This window comes from Pezoporus wallicus, unplaced genomic scaffold, assembly GCF_028554395.1.
Source record: "Pezoporus wallicus isolate ANWC-B61680 ecotype Strahan unplaced genomic scaffold, APGP_CSIRO_Pwel_v1 contig_747, whole genome shotgun sequence".
Lineage (NCBI taxonomy): Eukaryota > Metazoa > Chordata > Aves > Psittaciformes > Psittacidae > Pezoporus > Pezoporus wallicus.
Genome location: NW_026638457.1, coordinates 2,933,395 through 2,952,265, shown reverse-complemented (window position 1 = coordinate 2,952,265; position 18,871 = coordinate 2,933,395). Strand labels below are relative to the sequence as shown.

At 41.2% G+C, this 18,871-nt stretch overlaps 1 protein-coding gene across 5 annotated transcripts in view; it reads left to right on the top strand.

Moving 5' to 3' along the window:
• SIM1 (SIM bHLH transcription factor 1) overlaps nt 1-18,871 on the top strand; it is a 49,818-nt gene that overhangs the window by 15,571 nt on the left and 15,376 nt on the right. For all 5 annotated transcript variants that reach the window (XM_057410854.1, XM_057410855.1, XM_057410857.1 and 2 more), the window contains one exon: nt 867-1,014. In XM_057410854.1, coding sequence (XP_057266837.1) covers nt 867-1,014 — 148 coding nt within the window. The remainder of the gene's footprint in view (nt 1-866; nt 1,015-18,871) is intronic.

The following is an 18,871-nucleotide window of genomic DNA, read 5'->3' as shown; positions in this document are numbered from 1 at the left end:
TCGGGCATGCTAGGGTTTACCTCTAGGTCGGAACGGGGAAAGCCAGCTTACTGAAGGGGAGGATAAGCAAAATCTACAACAGGTTTTAATGAAACAAGTCGTTAGAGACTGAGCACTGAGCTGGAAGCAGGAGGGAGATGAAGGGGGTCGGCAATGAAAGGCTGTTTTTCCCTCCTCAGCTCCCGGTTGTAGGACAAGTCCACTGCACAAACCTTAGGCTCTCTGCTCACTTCAAATTCCTGTTGGGAAAACCCGTTTTTTTTTCTTGCTCCAAAAAGCCATGCCAGTGAAATTCAAATACTTTTGTTCCACTTCCATCAAATCTCACAAATCTTATCTGCGCATCTAATTTTGACTGCTATAGTGAGACCGATTCGGAGAGCTGTTCTTTATTATATTTTGATATAATGATGACATTAATACATGGATAGATGAATAAGAAGGTATTAATTTCTGGTAAGTTTCCTTGCAGAGAAAGGAACGAGAAGAGATAAAACCCAAAGCCAGATTTATAGAATTAAATCTCGATGATGAGATGTCTGTGTTGGGGGTGGCGGAGAGCATTCACTAACACACCACCCCCTCACCCCCCCCTCGGTGTGCTCACAATGCCCCATCAGTCTCCCCGAACAGCCTCTGATCACGACTGGCCCGGCCTACAGGGAACGAGATCAGCCCTGCCCGGGGGGTCTTCACCACTGTTGCTCATGGGGAGGTCGGTCCACGCAGCTTCCTTATGTGATGCTAAGGGGATTCCCACCCCGTCTGATCTCCCAGGAGGGTCTGGGGCTGGGGTGTGTCTGTACCCCCTTCCCAGGGCCGATGGAAACAGAGGAGCTGAGGCTCTTCCTTCTGTGTCCCCGCAGTGCTGGTGAAAGGGCAAGTGACCACCAAGTACTACCGCTTCTTGGCCAAGCACGGCGGCTGGGTGTGGGTGCAGAGCTACGCCACCATTGTGCACAACAGCCGCTCCTCCCGCCCTCACTGCATCGTCAGTGTGAACTACGTCCTCACGTAAGTCAGCCTGCGGGTCGCTACAAGGTGCGCGGAGCAGCGAGAGGCCAAGCGGAGCCGAGCGCCGGCCACCTGCCTGTGCCCGGTCCCGGCTGCCCCTGCTGCCGCCGCCGCCGCCGCCCCCCTTTCTCCGTTCCCCTGTCACGGCTGCTGAGCCCCTGGCTGCAGCACTGACCAGGTCTGCTAGGAAACACATTGAGCACTTTCATCTACATGAAGGGTTTCCCATCTGTCTGTTTCTTTCGGGGGGGGGGGGGAAGATTTAGAGGTTTGTCACCCACATATTTTGCTGCCTTCCCGCCTCCCTTTAATTTTTTTTCTTAGAGTTTAAATGCACTCAGCATTACATAAAATTTAATGCAGCGTAAAAGAAAAAAGAAAAAGAAGTTTTCCACGGACGGAGTTATTTATACTCAACAAACAGGACATCTGTTTTTCTTTTCAAAAATCTGGGGTTTGAAGTTCTTAATTTCATCCAGAGTTTCTATCAAGGCTCCGAGATTTCCTTTTTGTTCTTGGAGAGCGATCCTTTTAGTGAACCACAAAGAAAGTTGGTGACCAGAAAGGTCAGTTAAACTTTTTAAAACATAAAATACAATTTTTTTATTTATTTTTTTTTTAATGAGAGTGATTGCTGAGATAGCGTGTATCCCAATGCATCTCCTTGTGTTCCTCTATTGGGAGATTGCTACGGTGTGCTTTAGCTGAAGTCAGGGGCCCAGTGAAGGACGGAAGTTCGTTCGAACTGTTTGCGTTTCCTTATGACTCGGCAGTCGCTGCAGGCAGCAGCACTGATGCTTCCTTGGGATCGTAGGGCTAGTCAGGGCGACGGTGCTTCGTTGGTCCTCGGGGATGAGTAGTCCTCTGCTCCGCTGTTTTTAAGTCTCCGGGCAAATGCAGATGTGGGAGATGTCTGTGAAGCACAACCCCCACCTCCCCTAAAACTGCGGGATGGCAGCATCACGATTTTACCGTGGCGGGCTTCATGCTTGCGCAGGTGGCGAGTGATTTGGAAGCCCAATTCAGGACGTGCTTCCCAAGCTGAGGTGGCCAGGCTCTGGGCATGTGTACAGGCGCAGCTGGTAGGGCAGGAAGAGGCCTGCATTGCTCGGAAGTAATCACTTTGGTGCGTAGGGGCATCGTGCTCTCAGATTAATGGGCAGAGGTTATTGCGCCTGCATAAGGAAGCATGCGTTTGGGTTAGCACTCTGGTGTAGGGAGTAAACAGAGATTTCCCCTTTAAAGAAAATACCTTCAATTCACTTTAAAAAGGGATGCTGGGGGCGGCATCGTAACACTCCAGCATTCACCCAGCAAGTATGCAGATGGGCAGAGGAGAGGCATCATTACCTCTGCTTCAGCTATATGCCCATTTCCCCTGTACCAGCCCCTCTCTATTTTTCTCTGTTTATACTGCTCAGTGAAGCACAAAGCACTTGTCTTAGGTGAACGGGAAACTGCAAAGACAGAAGTCTGTGTAGGAAACAAGGAACCCAAAGGCAACTAGCACCTTAGAGGGGTTTTGCACAAGAAACACTACCTGCTTTTCTGTGAGCACCTGAGTTTATCGGTTGTTTCCCTCTGCTTTAATCCCAAAAGCGTTAACATCAACCACGGATCCCTACCTCAAATGACCCTAGTGGAAACGAAACATCCCATCGGATCTGCTTAAAGTCGGTCGGGAATCCGGCTCGATCTGTTCCCGGCCGTCACAGCAGGCAGGGAACACCCGTATCCCATGGGGCCGGACAGACAACCCCCCTCGGAGCTGTTTTCCAGCAGCGGGACGGCGGCACCCTGTGCGGCCCTACCCCGTCCCTGCCCGCGTATCAGTGCGCGGCCGTCACTGCGACACCCCAGCTGGGGTGGCTGCCAGTGACCCATTCTCCCCTCGCAGCCATACATAGCTCAAGTGCGCCGCGCTCCACACCCCGGAGGGATTTAATCCCCGCAGACTGGGAGGTGGCCCCGGGATGGGGGGGTGTCTCCTCCCCTCCCGCGTAGAACGGCGCAGGAGCCGTACCACAGCAGAGCGATTCCTCCGTCTCCGTGGCTTTTTCGCTGGAGGCAGCATCTTTGTATTTTGGTGCATATGTATGGATTTTAAGAAGCAGGTTAATTTAAACCTGGTTTCAGCCAGGCAGACACGTAGGAGGATTTTAGTTGTTCTTTCAAGATTTCCCCTGGAGAATGTAGTTACACTGCGGCACGCTTTCATTACATCTCGGTGTAAGGCTCCCCTTGCGCTCTTCGAGTAATTGCCTCGAGTGAGAAGGATGGCAGGAGAGCAGGGAGGGAGCCAGGCTGGCTAAACATGAGGATACTAAACGCTGAGAGGTCCATCACTGGCTGCAGCAACTGTCATGTGCTGCCGGCTGCTGCAATGCAGGGACCACATTCAAGTCGAGTTTTGGGACATTCAGGTCCTCGGTGTCTCATCAAGCCTGCCCGGCTCTTCATCAGAGTGTTGCAGAAGAAGAAATAGAGTCCTGCTTGCTTCTGCTGCTGCTGAAGTCACTGCCCTGGGTTTAGGGGATGGATGGAGAGTCAACTATATTGTTCTTATTCCTGTTATTATTATTCTGGCCTGTCATTTGTAAAAACGAATGAGAAGCAGAGAAAGGGCTAATTTTTAAAAAAGTGAGAAGCCACCAATTTCAGAGGTGGATAATCTGGGGCAGAGGAGAGCTGCTGGGGAAGGTGGGAGAGTCAGGCGGGGGGGGGGGGGGGGATGCTGAACTTCATTAATTGTCTTAATGAGCTATTCAGAGTTAGAACTCAGATGTGGAAGGTAGGTGGTGAAAATACAGGGGAAAATGAGAGGTTATGGGGACTTGCTGTTTTCCTCTGGTATGAGGTAGACTCCACTCCAGGAGGGCTGAATAAAGGCCTTGTAGCGCTCGAAATCTGCAGATGTTAAATATACTTTATGCTGGTATAACTTCTATAGCTCCTGCAGTTCCTTAAGGATGACACTGGATTATTCCAGTAAGCTAGGAACAGCTGAAATATATGTGTGTGCTGTGGGTTCCCTCCAATCTTCTGCTCAGCACCTGGAGCAGATGCAGCTCGTGACAGAGGCCTGGCATTGCCTGCTGCATCCCAGTGTAAATCTGGGGAAGAAAAAGATGCTCATGAAGGAGAAAGGCAAACCTTTGCACATCAACTTTGGGGTATGGAAGTTGAGGAGAAAGAGGTGCAAACAAGTGCTCAGGATTGTAGGGTTAGAGCTTGAGAGGTGGTAAGCCTGTTGCCAAAGATTCCTTTGGAAATAAGAAATGTTGGTCCCTCCTGCTAAAAATAGCAAAAGCGTTGGAAGATTTGACCTGCTGAGTCCCTGCTTCCCTCACACAGTACTTCTTCACTCAGGGAAAGCCCCATGAGTTTTTTTGTTTTGTTTGCTTGTGGGCTGAGGAACTTTTTGCTCACTATTGAGAGGAACCCGAGTGCTTTGATGTTTTCTAAAGGAGCAGGCACTGAGTGGTGCAAGTGCCAAACTGCTAAGTAGGTATGGTGGCAAGGGCATTTGAGAAACAAGAGGAAAGGTTATTTTTTTTATAATAGCAGTGTGTCAAAAATTAATATAAATGACCTTTAAGGACTCCATCTGTAAAGTGCACATATTTGATCTTTGTATTCTGCTTGGCATATGTGAGTACAGACAAAGAATATTTTTTCCTTTCTTATTTGTTCTGTACACACAGTTACATTATCATTGATTATTAGCTGTGCATGTTTATCACTGAGGGAGACTCAAGTATGAGTCAACTGATAGAGGATGCAACTGTTGAAGTTTATATTTAGATTGCAAACACCCTCCCTTTAAACAAATGGATAATGCACAGTGCAAATCCTTTGACTTTTTGAGCATGAGCAAATATTGCAATAATTTGTCCCCAGAGAAAGCTAAGGAAGATATTCTATATATATTTCCTTGTCCTTTAGCATTTAAAAGAATAGCAATAGTGGTAATGTACCTGGATAACAGGGATTAGTTACCTAATTGTAACTAATCTCTGTTCTGATGACACAGTACGTATATGATGTAGTTCCAGTTACCTCTTCACATTGCATTATGTAACTGGCTGATTAAAAGCATAAATTGAGTGCAGTTTGAAAGATTATTTCAAATAACTGCCATATTGCCAAATGTTTTACTTAATGATGTGGTAAATGAAATTTAGAATAAATTAACTGTTAATTGTATCCGCACACTTAATATTTAAATTATTATTACTATTTATATAACTTTGTGTATGACCAGATTTAAAATGACTGTATAAGCAGTGTGGTTTCATTACGTATGATGTCTCAGACCCTTAAAGACAGTCTTCCCTGGCGTATTAAGTGGCCTTTAGGGAAATCTGTCCTTCAGGTGGAAAAAAGCTCTCCCCATATTTTTGGATAGTTACAATGAAGTATTTTCATAGCTGTTCATAGAAATCCTCATTTTGATCTATCTCTGAGACATGAGGTCAGAGTCAATGGAGAAAACACAAATTATATTTCCACACCTACAGGCCTATCTTTCTAAAGTGTTTCTCTCAAATTGGCCTATTTGGAATTGCCAGAGTCCTCTCCTCAGTCACATGTAGATACATGGTCTCTTGTACCTCTGAAGTGTGTGATGGAGTGTGTAGGATAGTGAATACACTGTGAAAGTTATTACTTGCAGAAATAATCTTGCTCTTATATTATGAGTGGAACTAGTTGTATGAGTAAGCTTAGCCACCTCACTTTATACTCAAGGTAAGGCTTAGAGACATAAACTGGATAATGTATTTTTTATTAAGTAGTTGTAAACAGTACAATTAAATTTTACCTTCTGTTTTTCCTTTATAGTTCTCTGTACTAATGGGAATTTTGCCACTTACTGAATTGTGCACAGAACTGGGTTTCAATTTATCTGTGCAATTTGCAGTGTACTTTTCCTAAGACTGGAAAGCATATTTCACATGATTGAATCACCAATGAAAATATAGAGAGGAATTGTTTTAATAAATTAAAATGCTTGGGAAGCATATGTCTCAAAAAGTATAAAAGGATTCCTCTTGAACTACTCACTGCAGTATTCTGTTTGTTCACCATTAGTTTTTATTACAGACTTGTCTCCCTGGAACATTGTTTATATATTTCTTGCCAATAGGAGACAGGCTTTTCCAGGTGTCCACAATACGTTTCTGCAGTTCTTCTTTGTTCGTGTAGAGACTTTCTTAGCTACCATTTGTTTAATTCACTCCAAATTTCTATGCTTGTATTTAAACCAGGTGACTGTAATGGCTAAGGCACTAAAACTGTGGGCTGGAGTCTACAGTTGCTGCTCATATGAAGAAAGTTTTATTTGCTAGAGTAAGTATTAAAGGACTGCAGCTCAGGTCTACAGGAGAAAAAGATACAAACCCCAAACTAAAAGCAATCATTAGTTTAAATATGTGCATACTGATAGTCTCACACATCATGAAATTCAAGATTTCTAATAGGTGTCTCTATTTCAAGGAAGAAAATGCCTTCTACTTCATCCTTTTCCCATTCAGTGTGCTGGCTGTTTCAGGCCTTTGGAAACTCCCTCCTCTCAAAAGTTACAGATCTTGTAAAATGATTGTCTGGGATTGAGACACATTCAGCAGGGGCAATGGCTGAAGCAATTACTACCTCCAGCTGTTTGCCTTGCTCCACTGATGAAAGTTACAGGGCCAGCTCCAGGGACTTTTACTCCCAAAATGCCACAGTTTAAGGTAAACTACCACAGATTTCACTATATCGAAGCATTGGGCTGTACACTGTAGCACAGCTGTTCCTGCTAGGAAGGTTGTTCACACTTTATCCTTACTTTGCCCTTCTGCACTCTGAATGGCATGAATGAGACTTGTGAACACCACTACAGCAGCTGGGTGCTTCAGTCCCTTTGGGGATCAGCCCCTGTGGTCCTCCTGCACAGAAGAGCTGGAAAGACCGTAGGAGTTTAGGGTTATGATCACTGCTCTGTGACAGTTCAGAAAGCTGAAGACAAGCTAGGCATTTGGGAGAGCATCTGCTAGTTTTACTACACATTTCTCTGTCATTTATGGATTATGTCAGTGGCTGTGCATAAGAGGCAGGACAAGCAGTGAAACGTCTACCGAAGTATTCCTCTCCGTGCTGCCACCCTTTCAATACTCTGCGCAAACTGGATGCAGAACCGGCTCCTACTCATAACAGCAACAGTGTGGTCCTAAGCAGGTTTACAATTTTACTAGCTCTACTTCTGTTTCCTTAATGGATTGCATGTTTGCCTTTGTTACTTTGTGCTCCATCTCAGTAGCGCTGTGATTCCAATGTTGTTTCACTGTAATTATCATGAGATACAACAGGTGTGACAAGTTACTAAACTGCTTCTGAAGTAAGCTCTTCCCTCTACAGTATAATGTTCTTGCTAGTTTTTATTCATACACACACAAATGTGGCATTTCCACATGGCCTAAATTAAGTGTTAACAAATAAATCTCCTTTGTCCATTCAACAGTGGCAAGTATCTGTTTAAAATCTAATTCTCCTTCCCTCACCTCTCTTTTGTACTTTACAGCATGGGCCAGGCTCCAGCACACATGTTCATACTCAGTAGGTTACTTCAGAGGCAGCCCCTTTCACTTTGATGACACTATTTATGGAGGCAGGCATCACTCTGTGTGAACAAGGATATAGCATTCGACCCTTCTGAAGGCTGAGGATGGCTGAAGTCTGGAGTCAATCACATGATCTTTAGCACAGTTAGACGATTTATTCCTGTTGTTGTCTTTTGTTATCATCCACTTAGTGCAATTAAATTGCAGAAGCCCTGATTTACTAGCACTTGAGCACATGGCAGGCTCTAAAAGTGCTTAGACGTAACTTTCAGTACATGATTATGTCCTAGTGAATTCAGTTTTGAAATAAAAAAACCTCAAACAAACCCTTAGGCACATGTTCAAGAATAAGAATATTCCTTGGCTTTGCCAAACAGAGATGACTTGAAGGACACTTTTGATACTGTGTTGAATTGGGGCCAAATAAAGAACAGCCATAGTTTTTCAGCTACAAACCCCTATGTCTAAACCTTGGGGGTAGCAATGTTGAGAACAACAGCTATTATCTGCTGAAGTTTTAGTGTCGATATGGAAACTCAAATGCTTGGCTAACTAAAGTTTGGCTGTATCCCTAGCATTGTGTGCATAATTTGACACAATCTTGAGGGAAGATCCTTTAACCCATTCAATATTCAGCTTTCTTACATTTCTGCTGTGAGTTAGGAAGCAAGCATGAATGGTCTGCCCTGAAGGCAGCCTATTCCCAAGTAGCCTGTGGCTTTGATCATCCCTGTACTAAGTTTGGCAGCTAGTAGCCTGGGCTGTTGCTATAGAAAACTCTCTTAGGCCCCGGTTAGCTGAAATCCACCCAAAGGCATTGCAAGCTATTTTTCTCTTGCTGCTTCCAAAGACTGTTTCGCACACAGAACAAAATAATAATCTCTCATAACTGCTTCATGAGGCATATCCTGGTAGAATGTTTGCTCAAGTAAAGGCTGGATTTGGGGATAAATAGCTTGATAGCATCCTCCCACTCACAGCCAAGCTGCTGCACCTTGTGCCCCAAAATAATTCTGTTGATTCTAAGTTTCTAGTTAGGAGAGTTAAATATGTCATCTTCCGAAAGATGATCAGCCTCCTCAGTGCTTTCTAGCTGGTGAAAACCATCAGTGGGGGTGGGAACATGGCTTGAGTCCAAAGAAAACTGTGTGTCTGTGTGACTACAGCTCTGTAACTTAACATGGGTTATGCAATTAGGCCTTCCATTATGATATAGTGAGTTCAAGAAAGCAGTAGGAGACAAGGTGCACACTGCGGCGTGATACCCTGGAGTTGCTGTGTATGTGCTGCAAAACTGGTCACTGCAAGCACAGTAAATCTCATACATTATGATATTCCAGGCTCACAACACAAAGCAGATCAAATTTTCAGTTAATTCAGCAGCAAATTAGCTGTAGTGTTGGTCTGAGGACTGTCGTAGGCTGACAGTGGAGTTGATCTCCATGTATGTTGTGATCACCTATATGGGAACACAGAGCAGCCTGGTCAGAGACACTTCTAGGCATTCAGAAACTTTGAATAAATGTGCATGTGAAGCAGCGACAACAGAGTGGCTAAAGCCACGAAAGATCCCTGCCTGCCCTAGTAAAAGCAAGGACCTAGAGGGCAAAGGTGCTAGTCATATGATAGATTTAAATGTATAACGAAAGCATAGCTAGATGTTACTGTGTTTTATTAAATGAGTTTAATTTATTCGTTCAGAAATTTTAGATATGCCTAGTAAATATTTAACTACCTACAACCATTCAACACACTGGACACTTATTCTTCAGTTTCATAAACTGTATTTTTACATGAGCATGCATTTCTGGAACTGTTTGTTAACGAAAAGTTGTGATTATGAATATTGTCAGAAAAAAATAACTACCATTAGAAAAGTATCTTTTTACTGAATTTGATAGAAAGCATAGGGTCAGCAGTAGTTATGCAGTGTACAGTGGTTTAACTTACTGTGTGGCCTAGAAGTTCAAGGTAGTCAAGTAGGTTATCTTCTATCACTTTTAACATTTAATGGACCCACTTACCAAGTCTAACCATATCTAACATATACTTTGAGGAGGCAGAATTAGTGATTACCAGGAAAGTATAAAACTGAATATTGTGTGTTATCTTATAGCCTCATGATACTGGCTTTTCTTGCTACTTGTCTCCTGTTTCATTAACATGAACATTGTATGTCTTATTAAAGGTGGATGACCAAGGGAAAGTTCAATATGAACAGATCCTTAGACTCAAGTGACAAGTAATGTGAGCAGGATTTGAATGAAGTAGATGTTTGCCTGTGAGTGGGAAAGAGCTAAAAGGCAATCTATCTCAGGTACAAATAAGGAAATGAGAAAACAGGTATATTCATTTGTAAAAAAAAAAAAAAAAAAAAGCCATTCTCCCCAAATGCCAAAACCCACTTGCAAGTCCTTGTCTGCCTTCCTCCCCTTACTGCCTCTAAGATTCAAAAGGAACAAAGTTCAGTTGAAAAGTATTTATCAAGTATCCTATGACAGTTACTTGCTTTGTGGGCAGATAATGGCACACAGTGGTCCTCAGGAGCAAAATGCTGTCACTTTGCCAGCTTTTGTCAAAGCTGAGGAACTCTGGACAAGTGAATTGGAAGGACTTTCATTGTAGAAAAGTCTTGTTTCTTGTGAGGATGGTGGAAGTCTCATGACAATAAAGAAATAATCTGATGAAAGAGAAAATATTTGAAAAATCATGGCAGTCAGATGATGTTCCCAGCAACTGGAAAAAGGGAAATATAACCCCTGTTTTCAAGAAGGGGAAAATGGGTGACCCAGGGAATTACAGGCCAGTCAGTCTCACCTCTGTGCCTGGCAGAATCTTGGAGCAGATTCTCCTGGATGGCATGCTAAGGCACATGAAAAACAACAAGGTGCTTGGTGACAGCCAGCATGGCTTCACTAAGGGGAAATCCTGCCTGACCAATTTGGTGGCCTTCTATGATGGGACTACAGAACTGATGGGCAGGGGTAGAGCAGTTGATGTCATCTACCTGGATTTGTGTAAAGCATTCGACACTGTCCCACATGACATCCTTGTCTCTAAATTGGAGAGACATCAATTTGATGGATGGACCGCTCGGTGGATAAAGAACTGGCTGGATGGTCGCACGCATAGAGTATGGAATTCAGTAACGAGTGGTGTCCCTCAGGGATCGGTGTTGGGACCCGTCTAGTTCAACATCTTTGTCGGTGACATGGACAGTGGGATTGAGTGCACCCTCAACAAGTTTGCCGATGACACCAAGCTGTGTGGTTCGGCTGATACACTGGAGGGAAGGAATGCCATCCAGAGGGACCTTGACACACTTGTGAGATGGGCTGATGCCAACCGCATGAAGTTTAACCATGCCAAGTGCAAGGTCCTACACCTGGGTCGAGGCAATCCCAGGCACAGCTACAGGTTGGGCAGAGAAGAGATTCAGAGCAGCCCTGTGGAGGAGGATTTGAGGGTGTTGGTTGATGAGGAACTGAACATGAGCCAGCTGCAGTGTGCGCTCGCAGCCCAGAAAGCCAACCGTATCCTGGGCTGCATCAAAAAGAGCATGACCAGCAGGTTGAAGGAGGTGATCCTGCCCCTCTACTCTGCTTTCGTGAGACTTCACTTGAAGTATTGTGTGCAGTTCTGGTGTCCTCAGCATAAAAAGGACATGGAACTATTGGAACAAGTCCAGAGGAGGGCCACAAGGATGATCAGGGGATTGGAGCACCTCCCGTATGAAGACAGGTTGAGGAAGTTGGGGCTGTTCAGCCTGGAGAAGAGAAGGCTGCGTGGAGACCTTCCAGTATCTGAAGGGGGGCTATAAGGATGCTGGGGAAAGACTCTTCATTAGAGACTGTAGTGATAGTACAAGGGGTAATGGGTTCAAACTTAAACAGGGGAAGTTTAGATTGGATATAAGGAGAAAGCTCTTTACTGTGAGGGTGGTGAGGCACTGGAATGAGTTGCCCAGGGAAGTTGTGAATGCTCCATCCCTGGCGGTGTTGAAGGCCAGGTTGGACGGAGTCTTGAGTGACATAGTTTAATGTGAGGAGCCCTTGCCCATGGCAGGGACGTTGGAACTAGATGATCCTAGGGTCCTTTCCAACCTTAACTATTCTATGATTCTAAAATGGTCTGCTGTAAATGGGACCTCCTCACCAGATGGAGCTCATGAATCCTTTTGGATTCAACAGGGTTCTTCACTATGCTTGGCAGCTGATCAGGAAAAGCAGGTTGGAAGGGTGGGCTAGTATGTTATGAAGCATGCAGATAAGAAATTTCCTAAGGATGAGCAAACAGAATGAACAGTAAACCTTTTTTAAACACATTGTTTTTCCCGAAGAAATACTCACAGATCACAGACGCTTATCCAGAAAGCCACTGCAGAAAAGTTAACTAATTTTTTTAATTGTTTATCTTAGGATACTAGGAAGCTTGGCACAACAAAAGGTTTATGGGGAACATAGAGGAGTTGATAAAATCTGAAATATCAGTAAATTAATTTTTACAGTAAATTATTAAAAATAATAATAGAAAGTTGTTAGAACCACTCTTTACTGCCCAGTTTCAAAGGAGTTGAAGTATAAAATTGCTTAAGTACTGCAGCATAGAGTGTAACATAAGAACAGCTATACAAGATCAGACACATACTGATAGTAACTACGGCAAATACTTTGGAAAGAGTTTAAAAATAGAACAAGCATGCAGTAATGCTTCCCTATCACTTTGTCACAGTCTTCAAGAAGTTCAAAAGTCTTCCTTGAAAGAGATGAGATCTTTGAGTGTATTAGTTATCAATGTTCTGTGTTTCTTTTTCCCCACAAGTTAACCTGCTTACTTTTTGAAAGCATATGAGCTTTTGCCTAGTTTAAGTGAATATGTTAAAAAAGCCTCGTGTTGTGAAAATACCACTTTTTCATTCCTTTCATAGCTCATATTTCTTGCATTAGAAGAAAAAGTAAAAAACTGCTTCCGATTAATTTTCTTCATGTTGCTCATAATTTACTCACCTTGTTCACCCAGACATCTCTTTTATCAGCCTGAGGAATCTCCTTAATTGTTCCTTATACACAGGCTGTTCTAAGCCCATCTCCCTTTCTGTGCCACTCTGAGTTCTTTTCAGGTTTTCAGATGGGATGGTCAGAATATACAATACTTGGAGTGTCTGTACATGGGGGTTTGTGTATGGCATGAGGTTGAATTCTCATTTTTATACTCTGCATTTACTGCATAATTATGCAATGATGTGTATTTTCTAATACACAGGGCAATCTGTGTTATCAGTGACTTCTCTGAAATGTGATATATCTTTCTTGGTGACACTTCTCAGTGTAAGTGGTGAAACACATAAATTACAGGATTCTTCACCAATATGGAGTTTGAGACTACTAGTTTTAGGTAGAAAAGTCTGAAACAAAAATTTAAAGACCGTACTTAAACCCCATAGAGGAGATAAAATGACTTGGAGTCCATAACTACAAAAGTGTCTTTTGTGGCTTCTGAACAATTTTGTACCAACTTTTCAGTTAGTGTTACCTACAAAAGATATAATAGTGGAATCTTGACAGTGTCTTGGCCCTTTTAGTGCTTTTCCTTGCCATGAGGGGACAGGATTGGTATGAGGCTCTTAGCTCTAAAAAAGTTCCTGGATTTTAAATTTAAAACACCTAACATCCTTCATGAAAATCATGAGGATCAACTTTTGATTCTACTTATTACATACCCTAATATGCTATGGAAATCCTTAGGATGTAAAAGCCTGTTAATTTATAATCTCTGCCAAAAAATCATCAGCATTCTCTCAAATCCTTTTGTCCACGGATATCATATAGCTCTCTAATGTGCTATTTCCAGTAAATTCTTCTCAGGTACACAATAACAAGTGGTATTACATGTATTCAATTAAGTATTTTTATTCATAGAATACATCTCAAATTTATTTTAGCAGTTTAAATAAATGAGTTTAATGTATATTTGGTCAAGCATTACGGTAGTGAGGGCTTAACTAGATTAGAAATAAATGAATCCAATTAAAGAACACGTCTGTGAAATTTGATATGTTGTAGGCATGAATGAACTGTTTGCACAGCAGCTGTAAAGAAATCATTAATGATTAACTATCTAGAAGAGGTTTAATGAAGGATAAATAGTATAGGACATAGTTGAAAGCATTTGTGTTGAATACATAGAGATGCTGAAATAATAAAAACATGTTTTGCATCAATGGTGATGTGAGTAGTGGTGTCATAAAATGTATTTTTTTTGTTATCTGTAGTAGATGTGCATTCAGGGGTTGCAGCTGAGAGTTAGCTTAGTAACATTAGCTATAGTGCATTAATAGTGGGAGATCGTTCCTTCCAACAAAAAGCTTAATAGGCGAGGCAGCAATGTTTCATAGAAGTGTTTCCTACAAGAGCACATTATTATCTTCTCTTTCAGAGCTAATGTTCAGCAAAGTTAAGGTAGGGATTCTCATAAGTGATCAGTGGTGTCTGTAAGTTTGACCCTACATGAAGTAAAAGTCTCACTCTCTGACTTGAGTGTAAGCTCAGGCAAGTGCCAAGTGCTTGCTGAAATCTCATGATACATGATTTGTCCACTGTGGCATCAGTATCTGCAGGAGGGTTTGGAATCGAATCCAGATCACTTGGCTACTAGTTCAGTGTCTTAAAAGTGTCACTGGTATTAAAGGTATATTTTTTAACCCATAAAAATCTTAAGAAGTCTGAGATGGGAAAACCTACCTCTGTAACGGCAGTATGTTTCACTGTTGTCAGGATGGCTTTCTGCAAAGTGGAAACTGTCTTACATGGATATGTGAGAACTTATGTTTATATGGCATTAATTCCTAAAAGAGTGCTGTGTACATGCTGATGCACTGAGGAGAAATTTTTTTTTATGGAGTGGTTGAAAGGGAGTAGTTGGAAGAAAAAAAAGAGACTTTTTAAACTCTCATTTAACAGGCCTTTGGTTTATTCAGAAGTATTATTCTGAATGTGCGGGTGAATCTAAAATAAAGGAAAACTACAAAGGATTACAAAGAAGTCACCACAGTAACTTAATAAAGGCTAATAGTATGAATGTGAGTCAAGGAGTTCTGAAAGGTTTAACATGCATTCAGATACAGTATTCTTAATTTTGTGATGGCCATTGGAAAAAAAAAGACATTGCAGGTTATGTTTCTCTAAGCCAAATTTCTCATTATGAGGCATATTCTAACATATGCAAACATTTATAAACTCCTGTCAAATATATTTCTCCATCTAATTTGGCAAGCACTAAATATACATCAAACATGACTTTTAGCCAGTTTTGCTCCTAGGCACCTCTCATTTGACAGAAAGCACTCCCAGTATAAATAAATATTACAGAATTAAACTCAGGTCATCATATTTTGTTTATTTAAAACATTTTTTCAGTCCTATCTGTAACTAAAAATGGTAAATCATATTTATATATAGTTAGTCTTGGATATCTTTCGCATTTTATCCACAAACAGTATAAATCCTTGGCACATATTTTTATCTAGGAACTCTGGTAAATAAGGGCAAATACAGAGTACAAAAGGCTCTTTTTGGAGCCAGAGGTAGCTAGACATGTGGTTGAGAATGACAAACTGTACCTTCAGACTGCTGGAACCTCTGCAACACCATGATTATCTAGAGGCCAGGATGTTTTATTTAACTCCTACTGACAGTTAAATGACTGCATTCTGAGATGAGAAACCAATCAGGGAATATAAAACTTCTGACACTAGTTGTCTAGGGGATATCCTCAGATATTTGTGTTAAATGATCAATATAGGTAACTTTGTGCTTCAATTTTCCTGAATGTATCAAATAATTTAATTAAACTTTCTGGTTTGGTTTGCTCTGCCTTTAAAAGCTAATACAGAAACACGATATCATGTATGTGAATTTCATGGCTGGAGAGGTTGTAAACTTTGACTCAACAAGATGTAAACAGCTACCACTGTTTATGCTATTTATGGATATAAATGAGTGCCTGAAACTTAATGAAGGGATCCAATATACAGATCTCATACTTCTGCAAGGAGATGCATTGCTTAACCATTAAGTGTACTGATGATAAACAACTGCTTGAAAGATTTCTAGAGGGTCTTTCCAATTACTTTGGTGAGCAGTAGGACAGGCCTATATGGGACTTCATTTGAGAAGTTTCAGAAAGGAGGATTACTAACATCAGCCCAATGACCGATTGGAAAACTGTGGCAGGGAGTATCTCTGAGGTCACACAACTGAATGTCAATGTAGGTTCATAATGAACAGTGAGGTTCAACAGCTTTTTTTTGCACTTTGTCCTGAAATTTGGCTTCCTGTATGAGCTAAGCAAAACCTCCTTATTTTCACTGGTTCTGGAAGATGCTAAAGGGATTGCATTTGCTTCTCCTGACAAGTCTCATGAGCAGACTGAGGCCATTGTAAACCTTTCTGAGACACATTGTACACGAACAGAGAACACAGCAGATGAGGAAATTGTCTGTTTTGTTGTACCATCTGCTGATTTAGAAAGCTATGAAGATGACAAACAGACAGAATCTGCTCTCTTTTCATTCATTTGCTGAATGGCATTCTGTTAGCGTTGCATGAGCTGGAGCGTGGAAGTGCTAAAAGTTGCAGGTATTGTTTAAAAGAAGAATTATATATAAAAGTATTGTAGTCAGACATGCATGAGGAAGTGGCGGACTTTTACTGACTTCATGGCTGATTATAACTGAATTCCGACAACTCGGCAAAAAGATTGAGCATTAATGATATTACACCTTTAGTTTAATTTCACAATTTCTATTCTGTGCTTTGTTAGATTGGCAGAAAATCTGTCAAATATAGTTTTTCTTATTTTTAACTAAAAGAAATGCAGAGTGCATATGAGCCTTTTTATGTTTTTAATGTAAAACTAGAGGAAATGTTGAACATGTATTATGTGTTCAATAGAAATAATAGTGCAAACAAGTAAAATTACACCTTGCTTTCTTTTGCGTGAGCAATGCTTTCCACTTTGCTTCTGTCATATGAATGATTGTACCCATGATGTAGGAACCTACCGCATTAAGTTCACCTAATGTTTTTACTTCATTAATTCCTTAAATATGTGTAAGGAATGACATGTGTTACAGTATTTGTCAGGTTCAGGTGGTCATATGATGCCTTTTTAGTCTTCACGTGATGTGATTTCCGGTGACATTATGATCACTGCATATTGTTCAGACTATCAATCGAAAGATGGCTAGGAGTAAGATTTATTTCCAGTTGTATACTAATAATTTTGACTGCTGCTGTAGAGAATGAACAGCAGCACATTTCTAATTCAATGCCATAACTCCATCTATGAAAACTGAATTTCTGTGAATCTTCTTTAAGGTGTCTAAATTTAATGTCTTTTAATGGAATTAAAGACGTTGCAAACATCTGTCTTTTTGTTGGTCATCTGTATATTCTCAGTTACTGCATGTATAGCTTATTCTTCCTTTCTGGCATGTTGTGGTATTAACATAAAAAGATGCTATTTCTCATGGCTTTTTCAGAGTTTTCCATGGGCTAAGCATTTTTTTCTTATTTTTTGATGGGTTTCTTCTTGTTTTAAAGGTTATACTGCTTATGACTGTAGCTACATAAGATCTCTATTCTTCAGTCTGATTGTCCTTAAGTTCTTTTGGTGGAATCTGGTTGTCCTTAAGTTATTTTGGAATCTGGATATTCATTCTTTATTAATGGATACCATTATTATGCTCCTCCCTCTAGATGTATCCTGTTTAGTTGCTTTTTCTATTTGAAAACATTTTTCAGGGCTTAATTTCTCTTCTGCTCCATAGGCAGCAATGTCTTTAAGTAGGGAAACAGTATATTCAAAAATTTTTATGCCTTTAGTTCTCCAATGTTAATGTCTAGTTTCAGTTTAGTTTTTAGATTTTGGTCAAAGTAGTCCCAAACTTCACCCCGTTACTTGAAAAAACATAACTACAAAAAAGCCTATTTTTTCTGTACAGTTAGGCCATACTGTCTCATTGGCTCTGTCACTAATTCCAGTCTTCCCAACATTATTTATAGCAATTCTGAATCACCCTTTCCTCATTTTTTTTTCCTTCAAAAAGGCCATATAAACACCCTCTCATTTTTTTCTGTTGCATGGTGAGCTATGTCCATATGCTCAGTTGCCACGTTTGTGCAAGCTCTGTTGTTTGCTGAGAATTCAGGTTTTGTAGTGCTCCCTTACTGTTCTTCTTTTGGGTCTATCTGCTAATAAGTCATTATATCTCCCTCAAACATTCATTAGATAGATGGTTGCCAACATTTCATACTGTACATTTTCTCAATGGCTGTATGCAGAAAGTGTCTTCTAAAGCTGAATTGTGGGAACTCTCCACACAAGTGCTGCAGATCCAGCTGGCATCCAAGCCATGTGCAAACAGATTGGCTTCCTCTTCCAAATGCTATTCTGTTTCAGACTTTGTCCTTCTCCATCTATGCTGCTTTCTATATCTAGGTCCTTTTAGTAAAGAATGCTTTATACTCAGCTTTCAGGTGCTTTATTGTAGGGAAGTGCAGTTGGTACAGACATTGGTCCTTGGTTTTTCATGATGCTAGCTCTAGTACATCAATAAGTGCTTTCAAAATTAGGCTCAAGCTTTATAATGGACATTAGAAGATCCAGAGATATGGCACCGAGGGGAAACGCTTTTGGAGTTAGATCTGAAAAGAAAATAGGAAGCAGCATGTTGTAGCAAGAGGATTTTACGCTTTGCCTTCTGATTTCTTTTTGCTTAAAATGAGGCATGGTAATCCAGTCTGTAGGTGCCAGATACATTGACCATACCAGTCAGATTTTCATATGTGGGGAGGAACAAGCCAGAGGAGAAATAATAAGTTTTTGAAAGCATATGCTGCTGAAAGCACATGCATCCAAGTTTTTTGAAGAGTTAAAGAAGACCTAGAATTTCAACCCAACTGTGGAGAGAATGGCTGTTTCCTATCATGAAAAGGTGGAGGTCTTCAATGTATTTCCCTTTGCAAAGAAGCATCACTTTGGTCTTGTCTGGATTCAGTTTGATTCATCTGTTTTTCATTTAAGAGCTAATTTCCTGTAGTTATTCTGATGTTTTATAGTGATGATAGTTGCATCGGAAAATGAGATAAATAGTAGATTGTCAGCAACATACTGTTAGCAATTGAACACATGGCATATCACTCTCTCTCTCAGCAGTCGCATGCAGATAGATGGAGATTGTATGCATCCCTGTG